Here is a 23,983-nt window from a genome sequence, read left to right on the forward strand (position 1 = left end):
AATTGTAGGGGACAGCCTGATAAACCAGCTACTATTTTGCCATCTGTCATTTTTGGTATGTTCATATGACATAGTGGAGGACATACCCTGTCTGCATCAACGGTGATGAAGTGGAAATGGTCGAGAACTTCACGTTTCTAGGGATCCAGATCACCAACAGCCTGTCGTGGTCCCTCCACGTCGATGCTATAGTTAAGAAAGCCCACCAATGCCTCTACTTCCTTAGGAGGTTAAGGAAATTCAGCATGTCCACTACGACTCTCACCAATTTTTACAGGTGCACCATGAAAAGCATCCTTTCTGATTGTACCACAGCTTGGTATGGCTCTTGCTTTGACCAAGACCGCAAGAAACTACAAAAGGTCGTGAATGTAGCCCAATCCATCACGCAAACCAGCCTCCCATCCATTGACTCTGTCTGCACTTCCCAATGCCTCGGAAAAGCAGCCAGTATAACCAAGGACCCCACGCGCCCCAGATATTCTCTCATCCACCTTCCTCCATCGGGAAAAAGATACAAAAGTCTGAGATCACGTATCAACCGACTCAAGAACAGCTTCTTCCCTGCTGCCATCAGACTTTTGAATGGACCTACCATATATTAAGCAGATGTTTCTCTACACCCTCTCTGTAACTGCATCACTAAAGTCTGCACTCTCCTTTCCTTTTCCCCTATGTACTCTATGAATGGTATGTTTAGTCTGATTAACATGCAAGAAACAATACTTTTCACTGTATCCAATACATGTGACAATTATAAATCAAATCAAATCAAATCACATCCTGTGAACGAATAAGTTAAGAAAAAATAAAGCTGGAAGTATTCAATGGTTGCAATTGGAAAATGATTTGGGATCTAGATTCATCTAAGAGAGATGTAGTACTTCACTGAGCAAAGTCTGTGTCCTTTGAAACTGAAGTATGGAGATCAAAAGCACTCATTTTGTTCATGGGCTGTGCTGAGTTAGTTACGCCGCATCTCCACATCTGAGTTAGTTAGCCAGAGCAACAATTGAAAAAATGCAGCAGATTGTTACTTAAGGTCAGTCCTAGTTCAACAGTTCAGTAGTCACTGCAGCTAAATTGACTTGCGCTTCCTTACTTAGCAGCTAAATGTTAAATATTACTATTAATCCATCACGCAAACCAGCCTCCCATGCATTGACTCTGTCTACATTTCCCACTGCCTCGGAAGAGCAGCCGGCATAATTAAGGACCCCACGCACCCCGGACATTCTCTCTTCCAACTTCTTCTGTCGGGAAAAGGATACAAAAGCCTGAGGTCACGCACCAACCGACTCAAGAACAGCTTCTTCCCTGCTGCCATCAGACTTTTGAGTGGACCTACCTCACACTGCGTTGATCTTTCTCTACATCCTAGCTATGACTGTAACATTACATTCTGCACTCTCTCCTTTCCTTCTCTATGAACGGTATGCCTTGTCTGTATAGCACGCAAGAAACAATACTTTTCACTCTATACCAATATATGTGACAATAATAAATCAAATCAAATCAAAATCTGTTTTAAAAGTGTTGGTCTCTATTGGTCTCTACAGTGGTCCCGGTATTAGTAGAACACCACTTCCCGCAGTCTCTCTCTGGTTTCCAGCAATTTTCTGTTGTTGTTATAATTGGGGTTATAATTGGGGTTGGTCAGAAGTCACTGCATTTAAATCAACCAAATCAAATCAATAATATAGCAGAGAGAGAAATGAGCAGCAGCATTTTATGAGGAGACTCTGTGGGCTTGGGAAAGGAAATATCAGCCAGAGGTTCCAGGCCCTGTTGGAGAATGTCATAGAATCCCTACAGTGCAGAAGAAGGCCATTCGGCCCATCAAATCTGCACCGACCACAATCCCACCCAGGCCCTATTCTCGTAACCCTGCACATTTACCCTGCTAATCCCCTAACACTAGGGTTAATTTAGCACGGCCAATCAACCTAACCCGCACATCTTTGGAGTGTGGGAGGAAACCGGAGCACCCGGAGGAAACCCACGCAGACACGGGGAGAATGGGCAGACTCCACACAGACAGTGAGCTGAGGCTGGAATTGAACCCGGGTCCCTGGTGCTGTGAGGCAACGGTGCTAACCACTGTGCCACCATGCCGCCCAAAATGTGTTTCAATGTGTGGATGCCAAAGGAGAGAAAATTAGGCTCGACCACGAAACTGTCCAAGAATTTGTCAATATCAAGAGAGTTATTAATGGAGAATATCCGCCTGAACAAACTACAAGGAGGACACCAGCACATTTGGCATCCCAGTCGACCAGGCGACAGGAGATTAGATGTGCCTGGATTACCTTTTCAAATACATACCTACGGCCAATTGTTTTCTCCAGCCCTTACCATTTTCACAATTGTTTCCATAGAAACCATGTCCACAGGCGCATCTGTAACCACCAGCCAATTCCACACACGTACCTCTCCCGTTGCAGCTGGTTGCTTTGCATTGCACTGTAAAGACAATAGCACGTGCATTACTCACGCAAATGTGATGTGCTCACCGCTAAATCATTTTCAGATTAATCATTTACATTATGAAGTCTGATTAGCTGCTGAGAATGCATCAATTAAACAATGATGCACACCTGCACGATCTGCGGGAAATAGTATAGTGTTAAGATGCACACGTGAAGGGCATTGTTTAATTAAGTACTTAGAGCATGTACAAAGAGAGATTGCTGGAACACTCAGGCCCATGTTTGTGCTATGATGGAGGGATTCTCTGTCGTGGCAAACAGCCCGGTAAAGGCAGGAAATGGAAAGTCCTGTGTCCAATTTTCATGGGGGCAGGTTTGGTGGGGGGTGGAGGGGGGGGGGGAAGCTCATGCATATGGGGTTTTTGGAAGCAGCCAGCCATTTAAATCACAAGCTGCCTTGTTGGATTTTGGTGGGTGTGTGCCAATTAGACCAGGTAAGAGCAGGTCTGAACTTAGTGGCTTTGTTTCAAACAGCCAGGGTACCCTTTTGGAGAGATAACGTTATCTTTTGAGAGAGATAAGGATTGTTAAAAGCAAACGTGATTGTGTATAAAGATGCACAAACCCGTTGGGTCTGTCAAAACTGTCAAAGAACAGTCAAGTAGTCAAAAAGTGCCAAAGGATACCAGATTACTTGGCATGGTGGGGATTAGAGCAAAGGGTGGTGGGTGGATGGGGGGGCAGGGATTGACCCGAGTTGGCACCACATTGCATACATAAAGTAAGAAGTCTCACAACACCAGGTTAAAGTCCAACAGGTTTATTTGTTAGTAAAAGCCACTGGTGTTGTGAGACTTCTTACTGTGTTTACCCCAGTCCAACGCCGGCATCTCCACATCATATATAAAGTGCCATGGGGATCACAGATCACATGGCAGGGTAGCAATGAGTGCAGGTGAGCATCAGGGCAAGACACCTCTGAGTTTTACAGCACAAAAAGAGGCCTTTCGGCCCATTGTGCCTGCACCAGCCATCAAGCACTTATCTATTCTAATCAAGCACCTACATTGACAGGGGAAAGGTGGCAGGCAGTGGAAAAGAGTGTTGGGAGATACATTCACCGGGAATAGAGGCCAACGGAAATCATGGGAGTAATATTATTTTCTTATTCGTTCATGGGATTGAAATGTCACTGGTTAGACCAGCGATTGTTGTCCATTCCTAATTGCCCACGAGAAGGTAATAGAAATCATAGAAACCCTACAATGCAGAAAGAGGCCATTTGGCCCATCGAGTCTGCACCGACCATGATCCCCCCCAGGCCCTACCCCCATATCCCTACATATTTTACCCGCTAATCGCTCTAACCTACGCATCTCAGGACACTAAGGGGCAATTTTAGCATGGCCAATCAACCTAACCCGCACATCTATGGGCTGTGGGAGGAAACTGGAGCACCCGGAGGAAACCCGCGCAGACACGAGGAGAATGTGCAAACTCCACACAGACAGTGACCCAAGCCGGGAATCGAACCCAGGACCCTGGAGCTGTGAAGCATCAGTACTAACCACTGTGCCACCATGCCGCCCGTGTCATGGCAGGTCCCTTTCTGAGCCAGCTGCAGCCCATGTAGGCACACCCATAGTGCTGCTAGGGAGGGGGTTCCAGAATTTTGACTCATTAAGTGAATGAACAGCAGTATGGTTCTAAATCAGGATGGTGTAAGGCTCAGAAGGGAACTTTTCAATCATGGTTTTCCCATACATCGGCTGCCCTTGGTAGAGACTGTGGGTTTGGATGGTGCAGTCGAAGGAGCATTGCTGCCAGTGATGGTGGTGGGAGTGAACAGTTAAAGTGAGTGGATGGGATGAAGATTAAATGGGCTGCTTTGTCTTTGGTGGTGCTGAACTCCTTGAGTGTTATTGGAGCTGCACTCCTTCTACTTTGAAGACTTACATGCTGCACTCAGCAAGTCTGGGCAAATGTATGAATGCTAAAATTACTGACTCAGGCAGGAATGAATGTGATAGTTGCAAATAGGAAATCATTTTGCATGTGTAATCAAATTTCACTTAGAAGACATGCACTGCCTACTCTGGTACTAAACTATGGAGGCAAAGGATTGCAACCCATTCATGAACTTGTTGAAGACTAGCCAGGGTAAAGGTAGGGGCTGCATGGTGGCACTGTGGTTAGTATTGCTGCCTCACAGTGCCAAGGACCTGGATTCAATTCCGGTCCTGGGTGACTGTGGAGTTTGCACATTCTCCCCGTGTCTGCGTGGGTTGCCTCCGGATTCTCGGGTTTCCTGCCACAGTCCAAAGATGTGCAGGTTAGGTGGATTGGCCATGTTAAATTTCTCCTTCGTGTCCAAAGATATGCAAGTTAGGTGGATTAACCATGGCAAATGCATGGAGGTACGGGACAGGATGGGGGTGGGCCTTGTAAGATGCTCTTTTGGAGAGTTGGTGTCGACTCGATGGGCCAAATGGCCTCCTTCTGCACTGTAGGGATTCTATGGTTCTAACTGCAACTGATCATTGTTTTAAAATCAGTCCTAGTTCAGCTCAGAAGTCACTATTTAAATTGATTTATACTCTTCTTAATTGGTGGGCAAATGCTCAGTATTATTATAACGTCTTATAAAGAGAAATCAGTAATGGCAGATCATGAGAGAATTTTCTAGAGAAGGTAATGATATTGAGACCTAGAATTATTCAAATGCACCATTCAAATAATCCTGCATTGTCATTGAAGGAGAAATGGTACACGTTCTCCCACCATATCGAAATCAGCCTGAGGTCTATTTATATTCTCCACAATCCTGACCCTCATCAATATTCTTGTGTAATCTGTGATCTTGTGGAGTGATGCCTTCCTCCAAATCATTGGTAAAAATTATGAAGAGTAATTATCCCAGAATGGATTTCTGTTGCATGCCCAGACCCCATACAGATATCATACTATTAATAATCATTATCAATAAGTGAACTTAATTAATTTGCAATCCAACATAAAACGTGTTCCTGACATAACACAACATGCCCTCAAGATGGAAATGAGAGCCAGTTAAAATGTAAGCCAATGGCAAATGCTTAATCAGCTTTCAATCTCAAACAAAACTGAATCTGACAAAAACAGTACACCTGCTGTATTAATAGAACAAAGAACAGCACAGGATCAGGCCCTTCGGCCCACCAAGCCTGTGCCGATCACATTGTCCTATCTAGACCAATCGCCTGTATCCTTCTATTCCCCGCCCATTCATGTGTCTATCCAGATAAGCCTTAAATGTGGCTAACGTGTCTGCCTCAACCACCTCACTTGCAGTGCATTCCAGGCCCCCACCACCCTCTGTGTAAAAAAACCTGCCCCACACATCTTCACTGAACCTTTCCCCCCTTACCTTGAACTTGTGCCTCCTTGTAATTGTCATTTCTGCCCTGGGAAAAAGCTTCCAACTGTTCACCTTGTCTATGCCCCTCATAATTTTATAAACTTCTATCAGGTCGCCCCTCAGCCTTCGTCTTTCCAGGGAGAACAATCCCAGTTTATTCAATCTCTCCTCATAGCTAATACCTTCCATACCAGGCAACATCCTGGTAAACCTTTTCTATATTCCCTCCAAAGCCTCCAAGTCCTTCTGGTAGTGTGGCACCAGAATTGGACACAGTATTCCGAATGTGGCCTAACCAACATTTTATATAACTGTGACATAATTTGCCAATTTTTATACTCGATGCCCCAGCCAATGAAGGCAAGCATGCCATATGCTTTCTTCACCACCTTTTCCACCTGTGCTGCCACCTTTAAGGATCTGTGGACCTGTACTCCCAGATCTCTGTGTCTGTGCTCCTGATGGTTCTGCCACTTATTTTATAGCTCCCACCTGAATTGGATCTACCAAAATGCATCACCTTGCACTTGTCTGGATTAAATTCCATCTGTTCCATTCCATTTTGTGTCTCTGTGTGCCTTGTTTGCGAGCAGATATCCACTCCATCTGACGGAGGAGCAGTGCTCCGAAAGCTAATGGCATTTGCTATCAAATAAACCTTTTGGACTTTAACCTGGTGTTGTTAAAACTCTTACTATTAAATTCCATCTGCCATTTCTCCGCCCAATTTTCTAGTCTATCTATATCCTGTTGCATTCTCTGACAATCTTCATCACTATCCGCAACTCCAACAATCTTAATATTATCCGCAAACTTGCTAATCAGACCAGCTAAGTTTTCTTCCAAGTCATTTATATATATTACAAACAGTAGAGATCCCAGCTCTGAATCACCTAGTTACAGGAAGGATGTAAATAAGGTTGAAAGAGTGCAGAGAAGGTTCACAAGGATGTTGCCGGGACTTGAGAAGCTGAGCTACAGAGAGAGATTGAATAGGTTGGGACTTTATTCCCTGGAGCGTAGAAGATTGAGGGGAGATTTGATAGAGGTGTATAAGATTTTGATGGGTATAGATAGAGTGGATGCAAGCAGGCTTTTTCCGCTGAGGCTAGGGGAGAAAAAAACCAGAGGGCATGGGTTAAGGGTGAAAGGAGAAAAGTTTAAAGGGAATATTAGGGGGGGCTTCTTCACGCAGAGAGTGGTGGGAGTGTGGAATGAGCTGCCGGATAAAGTGGTAAATGCTTTTAACACTTTTAACATTTAAGAAAAACTTGGACGAGTTCATGGATGAGAGAGGTGTGGAGGGATATGGTCCAAGTGCAGGTCAGTGGGACTAGGCAAAAAATGGTTCGGCACAGACAAGAAGGGCCAAAAGGCCTGTTTCTGAGCTGTAATTTTCTATGGTTCTATGGAATCCTGTGGAACACCACTTGTTACAGACCTCCATTCAGAAACGCACCCTTCCACCCACTGTCTTCTATAGCCAAGCCAGTTCTGAATCCATCTAGTTAGTTCACTCTTGATCCCGTATGATTTAACCTTTTGCGCCAGCCTGAAAGAGGGACCTTGTCAAATGCTTTACTAAAGTCCAACATCCACTGCCCTTCCCTCATCAATCATTTTTGTTACTTCCTCAAAAATCTCAATCAAATTAGTGAGACATGACCTCCCTCATACAAAACCATGCTGTCTGTCGCTAATAAACCATTCAGTTCTAAATGTGTATATATCCTATCACTAAGAATCTTCTCCAACAATTTTACTATCACTGATGTCAAACTCACTGACCCATAATTACCCTGGCTATCCTTGCTACCCTTCTTAAATAATGGGACAACATTGGCTATCCTCCAATCCTCTGGGACCTCACCTGGAGCCAACAAAGAAACAAAGATTTCTGTTAGAGGCCCAGAAATTTCCTCTCTAGTCTCCCTCAGTAATCTGGGATAGATGCCATCTGGCCCTGGGGATTTGTCTACCTTAATGCTTTTTAATACACCTAACCCTTCCTCGTAATGATGACTTGCTCTAGAAGGTTTACTTATCCCTCCGAGACACAATCAATGTGTCCCTCTCCTTAGTGAATATACCAATGCAAAGTACTCATAAAGGATCTCATAGAAACACAGAAGATAGCAGCATGAGGAGGCCATTTGGCCCTTTGAGCCTGCTCCACCATTCATCATGATCATGGCTGATTGCCCAACTCAATAGCCTAATCCTGCTTTTTCCCCATAACCAGTGATTCCATTTGCCCCAAGTGCTATATCCAGCCGCCTCACCCACTTCCTTTGATTCTATGCATAATTTCCCTCCTTTTTTCAAAAGTTTTTTTTACAGTTTATTTATTAGTGTCACAAGTAGGCTTACATTAATACTGCAATGAAGTTGCTGAGAAAATCCCCTAGTCGCCACACTCCGGCGCCTGTTTGGGTACACCGAGGGAGAATTTAACATGGTCAATGCAGCTAACCACACGTCTTTCGAACTGTGGGAGGAAATCGGAGCACCTGGAGGAAACCCACACAGACACGGGGAGAATGTGCAGACTCCACATAGACAGTGACCCAGGAATCGAACCCGGATCTCTGGTGCTGAGAAGCAGCAGTGCTAACCGCTGTGCCACCGTGCCGCCCATCAGATTATAAGTGTTTGTTTGGAGCATTAAAATCAGAATATTTACAACATTTCATGAGGGTATAAGAACAGAAAATGTTGGAAGTACTCAGCAGTATCTGTGAAAACAGAAGCAAAGTTAATGGGTTTGATTTTTGGGACCCCAATCTGGGTCCTACATTAGCGTCCTGAGCCGGCTCACCCACCTAATTGGCAAACTTTACTTGCTATTGGATCCCTGAGGCTGCAGGGCCAGAGGGTCCACAGCGACAGCCCTGCTGGAGAGATGGATGCTGCCTAGGCAGGCAGCCAATAATGCCCCACCCCACCCCATCCCACACCCCACCTATTTTCCAAGCTGCCCCTCGCCACACAACTGCCAAAGCATCTCCAATCCAATGTTTCAGATCAATGGCCTTTCAATAAAATCAGGAAAAGTTAGAAATGTAAAGCATAGAGTGAGTGTGAGAGTGTGTGTGTGTGAGTGTGAGAGTGACTGTGAGTGGGAGTCTGTGAGTGAGTGTGAGTGTAAGTCTGAGTGAGTGTGAGAGTGTGTGAGAGAGTGTGAGTGTGTGTATGAGTGTGGGAGTGTGAGAGTGAGTGTATGAGTGTGTGTGTATGAGTGTGAGAGTGAGTGTGAATGTGAGAGTGAGTGTATGAGTGTGAATGTACATGAGTGTGAGAGTGAATGTTTGGAGTGTGAAAGTGAGTGTGTGAGTGCGAGTGTGTGAAAGTGAGTGTGTGAGTGTGTGAGTGCGAGTGTGTGTGTGTGAGAATGAGTGTGTGAGTGCGAGTGTGTGAGTGTGAGTGCGAGTGTGCGAGTGTGTGTGTGTGTGAGTGAGTGAGTGAGAGTGAGTGAGAGTGTGTGTGAGAGTGTGTGAGTGTGTGGGGGGGTGAGTGTGAGTGAGTGAGTGAAAGAGTGAGTGTGTGGGGGGAGTGAGTGTGAGTGAGTGAAAGAGTGAGTGTGTGGGGGGAGTGAGTGAGAGCGTGCTGCAGGTGGCGGCAGTGGTTGGGAAAAGGGGCAGTGGGATTGTGGGAAGATGCAGGGTGCAAGAGAACCAAAGGGAACAGGGTGGAGGACAGGACAGAAAGATGTATGGTGTGAGGTCAGAGGTAGGATCCTAAATTGCTGCTCTCTGAAAGTAAAGACAAGGAAATAAAGGAGAAACATTAAGATATAAACAAACCAGTAAAGAAAAAGGAACTAGAATGGGAACAGGGGTTATGGTCTACCAGTGTTGAACTCAGTGTTAACAGATCTCTCTCTTTCTCCAGGTGTTGTCCCTCTCCCTCCTTCAAATCAGCTGTCAGCACTCCCTTCTCAGGAATAATCCCATGACCACCGCCCCCCACCCCCCATGCTTATTAATTACCACCCCATCTCCAACCTCCCTTTCCTATCCTCAGTCACTGAACAATGTTGTTGCTTCCAAACTTTGTTCCGTTCGCTTGAATCCTTCCAATTAGCCTTTCCAGCCCCGGCACATACGCAAACGGCTCTTAGTCACAAATTACTATATGATTACATATTACTATATTACCAGACAATTTTATATAACTGTGGCAAAGGTAAGCGATCTCTCCTCAACAAAAACAGAAAATGCTGGAAAATCTCAGCAGGTCTGACAGCATCTGTGGGGGGAGAGTAGAGCCAACGTTTCGAGTCTGGATGACTCTTCGTCAGAGTGAAGAGCAAAGAGAATCAGCAGGGATTTAGACTATGAGGGTGGGGGAGGGGTCTGGAGTGGGACAAAGGGAATGTAAATGAGGCTGAGAAAGGTGCTAAGAGTGTCCATTAAGTGATCAGAATGGCAGAACAGAGGTACAGATGGATAAGGGACTGCCTGAGGAATGTGGCAGTTGCCCTGAAGGGGGAGGGGGGAGGAGGGGTTGTGGAAAGAAGGGAGAGCTGGAATGGAGAAGTGGAAAAATAGAAGTGAGAAAGAAGGATGATAAAATGGATGAATGAGGTGAAACAAACTGAAACAAAATGGAAATGGGGTGAACCCGACTATTCTGAACTATACTTTGCCACCACCGCACAAATAACTAAGTCTTCATTTCCTGTGTTCTATTCTTTGGAACTATCTCCCTTAACCACTTACCTTGCAATCTCCTCTTGCAAAAGTTTCTCACAACTTAAAAACCTATTCCTTCATCTATCTTTCTGCTCTCCCATCCTTCATTTTCTCACCTTTTGTTCAGAATGGCCCTTTGATTCTTGTTGAGTGTCCTGAACCTTTGCTCTCACTGTCCTCAAATAAAAATGCTAGTTAAAGTTTATTTATTAGTGTCACAAGTAAGGCTTACATTAACACTGCAATGAAGTTACTGTGAAAATTCCCTAATCGCCACATTCCGGCACCTGTTCGGATACACTGAGGGAGAATTTAGCATGGCCAGTGCACCTAACCAGTACGTCTTTCGGACTGTGGGAGGAAACCCACGCAACGCGGGGAGAATGTGCAGACTCTGCACAGACAGTGACCCAAGACAGGAATCCAAAATGGATCCCTGGCGCTGTGGGGTAGCAATGCTAACCACAGTGCCACCGTGCCACCCTGTTTGTCCTGAAAAGCTTTTTACTGGCACTTGCAGTGGCTTTAAATTTTTCTTGGGGAGGGTGTGGGGGTGTTGGGGGGGGGGAGGGGGGGTGGGGGGGGAGGGGCAGGGGGTGAGTGGGAGGAAGGGGTGTAGGGGTGTGGGGGTGTGGGGGGGGGGGGGGGGGCGGTGAGGGATGAAATTGTCCCCTACTAATACTGACTTTCAGGAGCCCCGTCATAACCACCTGAAGGAGAAACAATCCCTTTCCTGCCAGAAAACACTTTTGCTTGGTACAACCACAGCTGAAGCCTATTTACAGTGAATTTGTGGAAAACCAAATGGTGCGACGAAAATAAAAAAGACTAAATGAAGAAGTTTGATGACACATGACCTGATGGACATCCTGTAGATATCTTAGCACCTGCTGATGAAGTGGAAGTGGTCGAGAGCTTCAGGTTTCTAGGTTTTCAGGTCACCAACAACCATAACTTGTTCCCTACATGCCAACGCTATAGTTCAGAAAGCCTTTACTTTCTCAGGAGGCCAAGGAAATTTGACACGTCTGCTACGACACTCACTAACTTTAATAGATACACCATAGAAAGCATCCTCTCTGGCTGTATCACAGCTTGGTATGGTTCCTGCTCTGCCCAAGACTGCAAGAAACTACAAAGGGTTATGAACGAAGCCCAGTCCATCATTCAAACCAACCTCCCATCCATTGACTCTGTCTACACTTCCCGCTGCCTCGGAAAAGCAGCCAGCATAATCAAGGACCCCACGCACCCCGGGCATACTCTCTTTCACCTTCTTCTGTTGGGAAAAAGATATAGAAGTCCAAGATCACATACCAACCAGCTCAAGAACAGCTTCTTCCATGCTGCCATCAGACTTTTGAATGGACTTACCTTATATTAAGTTGATCTTTCTCTACACCCTAGCTATGACTGTAACACTACATTCTGCACCCTCTCCTTTCCTTCTCTATGAACGATATGCTTTGTCTCTAAGGCGTGCAAGAAACAATACTTTTCACTGTATACTAATACATATGACAATAACAAAATCAAATCGAATCAGCTTTGCAGTGATAGACACGAGACAGCAATACTTACATTGTTCGCAGATATAGTAATATTTCTCAGCGCAATTTTCATCATTCCATTTGTAACTGCTGAGCATCATAACACAGTTCTCTTCTCCAAAAAAGGAGGAATAGTAGTTGTTGGGCTCTCCCTCTGCCCAGTTGGTGTAGGAGACCATTCTACCCGAGCCGCTGTAGCACCAGTCTGGCTTACACTTTGACACACCAATCCAGACTTCATTGCCACTTGCAACTAGAGATAAATACTGCTGCTGTCTTGCATCGGAAACTTCAGCTAATCCATCAAATCGCCAAGCACAGTCTGCTCGGGAAACGTCAAATGATTTGGCCGTTCTCAGCAACCTGTAGACTACACTTTCAGAAATACACGGATAACCTAAACACATGAAAAAGGAAAATAAAATACCACGATTTATGCTCAATGAATAGACTTGAATTCTTTGAGATCCATTGCAATCATAGAAACTGAGCAAGCTAGAATTCTTTTACACAATTGTTAAATGCAAATTAGTGATATTGGTTATAACACGTTAATTAACTTGACAACTGCATTGCCAAAACTCTGTCGACATCCACGTAATCACCTGGTGACAAAAATAAAGACACATGAAATGTTATCATACCAGACATGAGCAGGAGTTTGATGATATTGCTCCACATGCTGACAGGAGTGAACCCAACGAAAATAACGGAAGAAACCTCTTCCAACGAAATAAGTCATGTTGAAGAGGGAATGATCCATCAGTCCTTGATTATTAATAAAATTGATTACTGAATGAAGCACCAATTTCAAGCCAAATAAACAAGAACTAAAACTTGGATGTTTCCTCAAGTTTATCAAGATGTTGCATATTCAAACAGCAATTGTGAAACAAACCATCGGTAAATATATTGATGTTCCTCCCTTTCCTTTGTAGATCTTGGTACAATCCACGTCCAATGTGGTTTGCTCAAAAGCTGGAGGAAACATATTCCAATAAATGTAGAGTGTTATGTGTTTGTATTGGTTGCTATTGGCTCGTTGAGAGCCCTGCTGATGTCATAAGATGTAGAACAGTGTGGCCAAAGAGGCCACCTAAAATGGCGATTTACAGAGCACTCTGGGACAATTGGGCAAGCACTGAAACAGCAGGCTGCAGCCTAAAAGATAGAGATAAACAGGCTGCAGCTCAGACCACTGAATACACAGGAAATAGGCCATCTCCAAGACAATGGACACTCTCTGGTCAAACTTACTTGTTTACCAGACAAAGGGGGGCCTTAACCCCTTATTTGGGAGGGAGGTATGTGACCTATGTGCGTCCAGCACCTACAGGCATGGCCATTGGGTACACATGATGTGGAGATGCCGGCGTTGGACTGGGGTAAACACAATAAGAAGTTTAACAACACCAGGTTAAAGTCCAACAGGCTTATTTGGTAGCAAACGCCACACAAGCTTTCGGAGCCCCAAGCCCCTTCACTCACCTGAAGAAGGGGCTTGGGGCTCCGAAAGCTTGTGTGGCTTTTGCTACCAAATAAACCTGTTGGACTTTAACCTGGTGTCATTGGGTACACACCAGAGATCGGTGTGGCAGCACCTGATTGGACTCTTATCGATTAGGGTGATCAAGTCCTGATCGATTGATTGACAAGAATCAGGAGACCGCCCATAAAGGACATGAAAACCAACGGGGTATAAAGGGTGCTGCACAACAAAAGAATCTCTCTCTCTCTCGGACCCCACAAACGAGCAACAACAACGGTGACCATCGCCAGCAACGACCAGCACGAGGAGAGCCATCACACCTGAGAAGGAAGGAAGACCAGAGCCAGAGTATCAGACCAGACCAAAGTCCTCTACATAGTCTGGTCCTAAAGAGACCAGCACACAGATAAAGGCCAATATCTGCCTGGGTACTTGCCGGTCACACAAAAGTTAAGTCAAGGTCCAGTATTGGACTTGAACTTTAGTATTTCTGCAAGATAACTTATTGTTGGTTGGGTGGGTGATTATTGATTGTGTGTTAATAAATATTGTTGCACTAACAAGACATCTACTCGCAATTCTTTGTCCATCGTATAAGGGTTAAAACAGACTGTGCGGCAGGCCTAAACAACAGGAAACTGAGAGAGAAGCAGCTGCCATGGAAGAGATCACACTCCACAAATAAAGAGTCCTATTTGTTTGTAATCCAGTGCTTCCAAGTGCCATGTCTCCAAATACACAACAAAACTGGCGACAAGGACTACAGACGTGCACTTGCTGAGTCACTCAACTAAGTTGTTTTAGCAAGGAAAAGTCGGAAAAGAAAATGTCTCAGTGCTACACAGACACGTGGGCTAGTGTCGACGTGAGTAAAAGATATTCTATAAACAAATCATAGAACTGGCTCTAGCAAGACAGGTTGGTGCTCAAATTATGCTGAACATTTTGAATATATTGCACAGACTAACAAAATAGCTCAATGGGGTGGAAAAACTATAGTTTTATTCTACAGTACAACCTGACAAATCTAGCATCAAACGTACAAGCAATTTGTGAATATTTTGCAAGCACATTTTTCACCAAAACATCTGGTGATTGAAGAGTGCTTTAGATTCCATAAATAGAAACCAAAATGAAGGGGAGGTAAGTCGAACAATTCGTGACAGTGCTTAAAAGACTTCCAGTCATTGAGTTTGGCCTCTTTTAGGTAATTATTGAGTTTGGAGACATGCTTAATTCGTGACAGATTTGTTTGTGATCTGCGCAGCAAAGCAACACAAAAACATCTGTTAACAGAGAATAATCTCACTTTGCAGAAAGCCATTGAAATTGTTGGCTGCAAATGAAGCCCAGCAATTGGGCAGTAGGGTAACATACTGGTTAGCACTGTTGCCTCACAGCGCCAGGGACCCGGGTTCAATTCCCGGCTTGAGTCACCGTGTGGAGTTTGCACATTCTCCCCATGTCTGCGTGGGTTTCCTCCGGGTGCTCCAGTTTCCTCGCACAGTCCAAAGATGCGTGGGTTAGGTGGATTGGCTATGCTAAATTGCCCTAGTGCCAAGGGGACTAGTCCCTAGGGTAAATGCCTAGGGTTGTGGGGATAGTACCTGGGTGGGAGTGTGGTCGGTGCAGACTCGATGGGCTGAATGACCTCCTTCTGCACTGCACTGTAGGGATTCTAGGACTTGAGTTTTGAAACTCATACACGTTACTGCTGTGCAAAGCTAGGGCATTCCACTGCTGAATGCCGGTGTAAAGACATGAAATGTTGAAGCTGTGGATAAAAATAACAGAGCATGCCCTGCAGGAAGAAGAAGCAAACTATGAATAAAAGTAGGAAGCAAGAACAAACCAAGACAGCATTTAAACAAAATTAAAGGAGAAATGTCCGTGATGTACAACAGGGTCGGAAAGAGCAAAGGGACTCATGGTCAGAGGAAGACCTATCACTATGACTGACAAATTAAAAAATATTGCTGATTGCCAAAGAAAAAAATCATTACAAAGGACATCCTCTCAAATACGTTGTAGCCAAAATAATGGAACAAAGGAACTAGATCTTTGCAAACCAGATGAAGAGTGCATTGGCCAGATCCATATAAAATCCCTACAGTGCAGAAGATACCATTCGGCCCATCGAGTCTGCACCAACTCTCCGAAAGAGCACCCTGCCTAGGCCTAAGCCCCTGGCCTAACCCTGTATATGGTCAATCCACCAAACCTGCACATCTTTGGAGTGTGGGAGGAAACCGGAGCACCCGGAGAAAACCCATGCAGACACAGGGAGAACGTGCAAACTCAACAGTCACCTGAGGCCGGAATTGAACCCGGGTCCCTGGCGCTGTGAGGCAGCAGTGTTAACCACTGTGCCGCCCCAATATATTTTGCACATCAGAATTTAAGCAGGCTTGTTCAAAATTTGTCTGTATAGTTCCGCGTTCCATCTGCAACAGTAACATTGCAGTGAAGTGACATGTTGAGTGCTGGATTTGTTAATACCCCTACATCCACTTGAACTTCAATAACTACGCCAATGTCATTCTTAGATTACTTATACCACCCTCCCTCCTCAAGCTTCACACCTGCCTCCCTCACGTTTCACACCCACCTACAGTAATGTTTACCTTTGTTGAAATAGTTGTAAAAGATTCCATGGCACTATTGCAAGAGCAGACAGCTTGCCCTCATTCAAGTGACATCACCAAAAACTAATGAACCAGTCATTAGTGTTTATGGAACCTTTCTATATGCAAACTGATTGCTTGCTTGCCTACATGAGACACAAATTGGAGATAGCTTAAGGATATGAAACGCACCAGAGTCATAGAGGTTTACAGCATGGAAACAGGCCCTTTGGCCCAACTTGTCCATGTCGCCCTTTTTTTTAACCCTAAACTAATCCCAATTGCCCACATTTGGCCCATATCCCTCTATACCCATGTAACTATCTAAATGCTTTTAAGACAAAATTGTACCCGCCTCTACTACTACTCTGGCAGCTTGTTCCACTCACCATGGTGTGTGTGAAAAAATTGCCCCTCTGGACACTTTTGTATCTCTCCCCTTAAACCTATGCCCTCTAGTTTTAGACTCCCCTACCTTTGGGAAATGATATTGACTATCTAGCTGATCTGTGCCCCTCATAATTTTATAGACCTCTGTTATGGTGAAATTAAAGTGATGGACACAAAATGGTTACCTGGCACACAAAATGGACTCTGGGGAGGGACATTAAAAGGCACTGACTTTGGGCACAGACAGTTACACAAAGAGTTAAAACCTGTAGTGTTTAAATTACTGCAGGAAACAGGTCAGAACTTGAGGCACCTTAAGACTTGAGATAAGAGCAGACCCAGAACAATGAGTTTGTTAACAAGATCAGCCACTGATGGGGACATAAATACATAAATGTATATATCGAAACCAGTCATTGATAAAGGACATAATTGCATGAATGTATCCATTCTATGTACAATGACGTGTTAACTGTCGATGTCCGTATCTGTCTACTCAACTTGTAACGATGTGTTAACAGCTAATGTCCGTACTGCCTATTGTCTAAAAAGTATAAGAGATGCTCAACTACCATTGTGTAGTTGAGAAGGTAGCTGCCAAGTACTGCGGAGTACCAGTGCTTTCTCCCAAAGCTTTGTCTGAAATAAAACTGTTTGTTGAACCCCCAAGTCTGACTCCAAAGTGGTAAATTTCCCACAACACCTCTATAAGATCACCCCTCAGCCTCCTACGCTCCAGAGAAAAAAGTCCCAGTCTATCCAGCCTCTCCTTATAATTCAAACCATCAAGTCCTGGTAGCAGCTTAGTAAATCTTTTCTGCACTCTTTCTAGTTTAATAATATCCTTTCTATAATATGGGCGGAACGGTAGCACAGTGGTTAGCACTGCTGCTTCACAGCTCCAGGGTCCCGGGTTCGATTCCCGGCTCGGGTCACTGTCTGTGTGGAGTTTGCACATTGTCTGCGTGGGTTTCCTCCGGGTGCTCCGGTTTCCTCCCACAGTCCAAAGATGTGCAGGTTAGGTTGATTGGCCAGGTTAAAAATTGCCCCTTAGAGTCCTGGGATGCGTAGGTTAGAGGGATTAGCGGGTAAATATGTGGGATGGGATTGTGGTTGGTGCAGACTCGATGGGCCGAATGGCCTCCTTCTGCACTGTAGGGTTTCTATGATTTCTAATATGGTGACCAGAACTGTACACAGTATTCCAAGTGTGGCCTTACCAATGTCTTGTACAACTTCAACAAGACATCCCAACTCCTGTATTCAATGTTCTGACCGATGAAACTAAGTATGCAGAATGCCTTCACCACCACTCTGTCCACCTGTGACTCCACTTTCAAGGAGCTTTGAACACGTACCAGTAGATCTCTTTGTTCTGTAACTTTCCCCAACGCCCTGGTTCAATCTACCAAAATGCAATATGACGTTAAGATTTTCAAAACAAAGAGCAATAATTGATTTCAGATAAAGGCAAGAGTTTTGAAACCCAAGATGTCTGCGCAAGGATTTCAACTGAAATGGATTTAGATCCAACTTTAAAAATGTTTATTATTAATGTAATAATTAGGTTGTGGACAAAGTGAGTTGTACACAAGAATGATTTTTAAAAACTTTTATTTGTAACAAAGTAGATTTGTGAAACACAACTTTTTTTTTGAGCTTGTACTTCAACTATCATACTTAACCCACATTTGTTTGCCAGTGATTTTTTAAAAATGGTTATCATCCCTACTTGTAACATGCACACATTGACATCACTCGAGGATTTGAAGCAGTTTTAAATTCAGGAATTTTTACAAATCCATGAATAAGATTCAAACTGTATTATGTTATAAAAATAATAGAATGGAGTAAAATTGAGTCTCGGGCTGATAATACGTATGCATCATTCAAGCTTCAAATCAGAACCCCTGAATGGTATAATTGCTAGGTTAATTCCCTCCCACCAATTTATTATTCTATATATTACCTCAGACCAGTTTAATCAATAGTATCAGACATGGCCTTGAAGAGAAGCCACTCTTACACACTTAATGCCATTAATGCAACCTATGTGCAAATATTCAAAACGACTGTTTGCTCAGTTACACTCCGGGTTGAATTTCCAGTGCCAAGAGAGGAGATCCATAACAAACTTTTAATTTCATACCCAAAACATCCCAATGTTCACTGACCAATTAGTTTTCTTCCCCATCTGCCTCCTGCAAAGGGCAATTAGATTACAATACATCACATGAACTTTGTGTATCTGCCAAAAAGTTGTAGACAAATAATGAGATAAAAAGAAAATACACTGTGGTTCTAAAATTGCCATGCCGTCTAACAGGACTGCATTGTAGTGCTACTTATGGCCAACAAATGGCGCTGCTGGAAACAGTTATCTCTATAAGCTCATGGTTCTACAGTGGTTTGTAAAGTGCATATTAATATGGAGCAACTAAATTTTATGACCATGCAGTTTGTTTTAAAAATGCTACCTGGCTATAGAAATTAACGGAGTTACTGCATTTCTCCATTAAACTCAAAATAATCCACAGAACATACATAAAATCTCGGACTGAATCAAAATCATGGTATCACCCAGGATTTCAGAGAGCTGTAAATCAACCAGTAAATCAAAATATAGATATCCCCACTGTAGTGTCTTTCCTGCATTTAGATAATGGAAGCGAGCAAGGAGTTTGTCAATATCCTGTAGATTTGACTACAAGGTTTTGATATCAAAATTAATTTGGAGAAAGTTTTTTTTTGGGAATCAATACTATAAAAGGGCTTCACATTCAGGATATAGCCTCAATCATATTGTCACTTTATCCCTTTTGGGAATGTTTGGATACTTAAATGTGTTTCAGTTTGTAATGAAAGCTTATTTGTAAGATTTTTAATTTCCTTCTGAAAGCTTTCAAATACAAAGCCTTTGTGATGTCAGTATACTGAGATTGTGAACTTTTACACTGATGCAATCATACACAATATTACATCGCACACTTCCACTGCAGTCTTGCTGAACTGTACACATCTTGACAAAGTGCGCTCTCAAATCTTATGAAGTTGAGAATACATTTAGGATAAGTTTACTGATATTATACATTCATCATACAGTATCTAAGATTCTAAAATACTCCTTTTGAATTTACATGATATATTTGCTTGTGAATGCAAACAGGCAGTTTCTAAAATAAAATTACCGATACATTCATACAGTCTAAATAAGCAAAAATTATCTGAAGTAATGCCACGGCTTGTTACTGGTTGATGAAAGGGCCACATCAAAGTTGCTGTTCAACAAGCCTTTAAGTTTCAGTGCATCACCATGGTGGCTAAGGTATGAAGTCCTTATTCCAGTTTTCCAATTACACAAAGGTCAACTTGGTAGCTGATTTGACTAGATTAAAAAGTATGTGTAGAATTTTTAGACAATTCACACAGCAATGACACTTTAGAAATCAGCATCAACTAGGTACCTCAGCTTCAAAAGTAGGTTAAACTTTTTATGTTTTTCACTAGCAGCCTGTCGGCCGAGCCACTTGTCTGTTTTGGTAGCATCACACGAAACAGCTTTCTTCAGAACTTTAGCTCCCTGCTTATATGGCTGAAAATAGAATAGCCCAATAGATCAGTGACTATGAGCAATTGAAATGTCACTGTCTGAAATTGTAAAAAAGGTACCATAAAAAAAGCTGAATGGATGCTGTCGTTGTGTCATGCGGGACTGCACATTTGACTCTGATTTGGAATTCAACTGATTTTGCTCCCTCTGTTTTAGATGGGTCTCCTGTCTTCTAAGGGTTGTTTCAACTAAGTAAAAGATTAGAAGATTGTTTAACAATGGTGGGGAAACTGCTACATCCAATCATCATTTTTAGCATCATACCGTTTTCCAATGCAGCTATTTTAATTTTTCTTTGTGCAGTATTACTCGAGCTTCTTCAGGACAATTTATTGCTGCAATGTACATTGCTTCCTAAACTACACAGAAGTGTTTTAACAGTTTCTTAGGTTCAAACTAATGTTAAAGTGAAATCTAAAAAACCTGCAGTCACAGCACTAATGTGTACTCTGTCTGGCAGATCAATATAAACTAATCGTAAATTTAACCTTAAAAGGTGATCAAATCCAAGAATAAAAAGCAAGCTGGTGTCTTAGCTCTTTCACAGTACTGACAAGTAGCCAGCATTTTGCAAGTCCCTGAATTCTACTTCTCTAAATACTTCTGCAATTGAAAAGCAAAAGTGGTTGAGAGGATTACAGATTGGAGAATTATTTTGGGGGGGGGGGGGGAAAGAGAGGTCAGAGGGAGGAAAGAGAAGAGATCTTGTACAGTGGAAGTAATTAATCTTCTCATCTGGTTTATAACAATGGGAAAACCCAAAATTTATACACAGGCTTAGGCACCAAACTGGTTTTCCTGATTTCTGCAAGATAAAAGTAAATACTGCTAAATCTTATTTACAAGGCAAGGACTGAATTTCAAATGGCCACAACTACCAGTTTTACACCTAGATGGGTGACCAATTAGCACCTTTGCGATTTCTAGCCTTGTACGTGCAACTTTTTTAAATAAAAAAAAAAATGTAATTACAATGTCATTTGTTACAAAAGGAGCTTTCTACACCTAGTTTCATTAAAATCAAATGGTGCCTTGTTGAGCAACGTGTACACAAGGGTTGCACACTTGAGAGCACCAAGGAAATTGAACAAAAACAAAATCAACATGCAAATTATTCCACTGTCATTCTAAATACAATGCAATAGGGAGCATCCTTGAGATTATAGTGTCACCACAATCACACTAGCACTAAAAGAGGTTAAACATTTTAAAATATTTTACTGCATTATTTTTCACAGTTGATAAGACACAGAATGGAAAGTAAACATAGACCATCTTCCTTGCATGACTCATTGGGTACAAATGTTTGTGTTGGCTTGCTGTTAAGATGGAGCCAGGACAGTGGTTCAATTCCACGGTTGGTTTAAAAGGTACACCTCCTGGTATAGAGAATTGCAGCAAATAGGTTCAATGTGGAGTTAGCACTAGTACAAAATCTTGCACTTCTTTCAGTGTTGAAATTCATATCTTTTTCAAGTGTGAATATATATTTATATATGCATTTTTTAAATGCTGCCTTAGCAATAATTTGAAACCAATGCCGTATCGAAGTTAAACTTTGCATGACAATTTGCACAATTCATAACAATTAGTTACATTCTTCTACAATTACAGACCTTTACAAATTACCTCAGGCTTAAAGGGTGGGTGTGGGAAGGAGAGAAAGGAAGCCAGTGAAGTAAATTATTGCAAGATCTTCTGTGTATCAAAATGGCGGCCAGGGGAACAGCAGTACAGGATTTCTAGGAGAAAGCTCGAAATAAGTTAGCACAAGGGGCTGTTGAGTGGGGGAAAAACAGAATTTTTATTTTAAACTGTTTTACTTAATATTTATTTTCCTAAACTTGTGTGTGTTATATCTGCCCCTGCACCTCAGACTCTTTTGATTTTGCATCTTTTATGCTGCCATCCTTCCTAATCAGAAGGCATCTTCTACTCCAAATTGCCCCCTTTATGTCCTCAAGTCCACAGATATGCAACTATTTGGATTCTGTTCCAGTTCCGGCTGATCATGCAGACAACGGGAGACTGCAAGTCTGACAACTCAACAGCATCTTCACTGAAATTCAAAGTGCCCCACTCTGCAGTCGGTAGCGTAATAGGATTGAGATTGAATATTGAGTGGGTGGAGACCTAGATTTATTTTGTACTCCAGTTATTGAGTGACAGCTCATTAAACTGAATACAAAAATCACCTTTAACTTGGAAAAGCATGCAGATTTTGCAGTGATTTCTTACTAAGTGTGAATATTTGTGTTTTAACTGTGTAATATACCACTGATTACAATATTACAAAATGCTGCTAATAAAGGTGACTTTCCTAGAAATTGGACCCACATATCGCTGGCAAAACACATGTAATTATAGTAATAGTCTGAATTAATTTCCTACTGAAATGTTTGGGTACACCATTTACAAATGTTAACAACTGGTTAGCTGATTGTACATATTGCAGCTTTCTAGTTACAATTTAGTGCTGATGAACATGCTCATGTTTATTGTCTCATTCACTTCATTAAACATTACAAGTTAACACGCTTCCCTTTTTAAAATCTTAATATTGTTCCTTGTATCACAAGCTGCTGGTCCAATCCAAGGTTTTTACAGAATAACGTGTTATATACTTATTTGAAGTTCTCCTCTTATGCAGTCTTGGCCTTGACCACCACCACCACCAAGGTCCTTCTTCATTGTAATAATGCTTTGGTTGTTTAAACTGAAACTTCAAGGCTTAAATACTCAGCTTTGCTACAGCCCTGGTTACATAAGTGCTTTTCACACATCAGTAAGCAAAATATTTGCTTAGAGAATTGGCACCACAATATCAATACTCCCACATTCTGCAACAATACAGAGCTGGGGGTGGGGAGGAAAGAAAGAAGAAAAGCTCTTTTTTTTTTACATTGCCAGCCAATAACATTTAAAAATAAAGCACAATATTCAAAACCTGTGCCTAGCAGTAGGCACATTACTCTTCATTTCAAATATACAGTAGCATACAACCAGTTTGTATTTGACAGATTAGCCAAGGTCTTTTCTGAGGGTTCACCGAGCTCGACTACGTATAAAAGATAATCTCCGGAACCTGTCCATCTTCTACTGATGTTCCATTATTATTTCCAGCAGCATAACAGAAAGTGAAGACTGTTTTTGTGCCTGTTGTCGGAGATTCATGGATGACTTTACGAAGTCCTTTTGTTCCATAGTGAGAGTCTGGCCCCTAGATAAATGCATCAAGAATCATGGTCAAAAACATCTTCTGGAATCGAGTAAACCAAAATAAATTTGTACTGAAAACTGTAGTGCTGCAAAGGTAATCCGTCATCTGTAATTCAGCTCTGAAAATTACTCAACGGAAATTAATTCTGCAAATAGTAAAATGCTAGTCAAACATGCAGAGACACAGCAGGCTATACGTGTTATCCTGGATGAATGAGAGTATACTGAACTCATGTACTCTATTAATTTACCAAAGGGACTGTTTTTGTGCAGTGGACGGGGAAGAGAAGATATAGTTTCAGTTTATTTATTGTTACAAGTAGGCTTACATCAACACTGCAATGAAGCTACTGTGAAAATCACTAGTCACCACATTCCAGCACCTGTTCGGGTACACTGAGGGAGAATTTAGTATTGCCAATGCACTTAACCAGCACGTCTTTCAGACTCTGGGAAGAAACCGGAGCATTCAGAGGAAACCCACGCAGGCATGGGGACAACGTACAGTCTCCACATAGACAGTGACCCAAGCCAGGAATCGAACCTGGGTCCCTGGCGCTGTGCTAACCACTGTGTCGCCC

The 23,983-nt window shown here is 42.7% G+C and overlaps 1 protein-coding gene across 3 annotated transcripts in view; it reads right to left on the reverse strand.

Annotated features, from left to right (window-relative positions):
- Window positions 1-18,170: 18,170 nt before the first annotated feature.
- The window catches only part of LOC144479528 (BTB/POZ domain-containing protein 2-like), a 34,052-nt gene continuing 28,239 nt past the window's right edge, over window positions 18,171-23,983 (reverse strand). For all 3 annotated transcript variants that reach the window (XM_078198313.1, XM_078198314.1, XM_078198315.1), the window contains one exon: window positions 18,171-23,403. In XM_078198313.1, coding sequence (XP_078054439.1) covers window positions 23,242-23,403 — 162 coding nt within the window. In that variant the 3' untranslated portion in view covers window positions 18,171-23,241. The remainder of the gene's footprint in view (window positions 23,404-23,983) is intronic.

Source organism: Mustelus asterias, chromosome 26 (genome assembly GCF_964213995.1).
Source record: "Mustelus asterias chromosome 26, sMusAst1.hap1.1, whole genome shotgun sequence".
Taxonomy (NCBI): domain Eukaryota; kingdom Metazoa; phylum Chordata; class Chondrichthyes; order Carcharhiniformes; family Triakidae; genus Mustelus; species Mustelus asterias.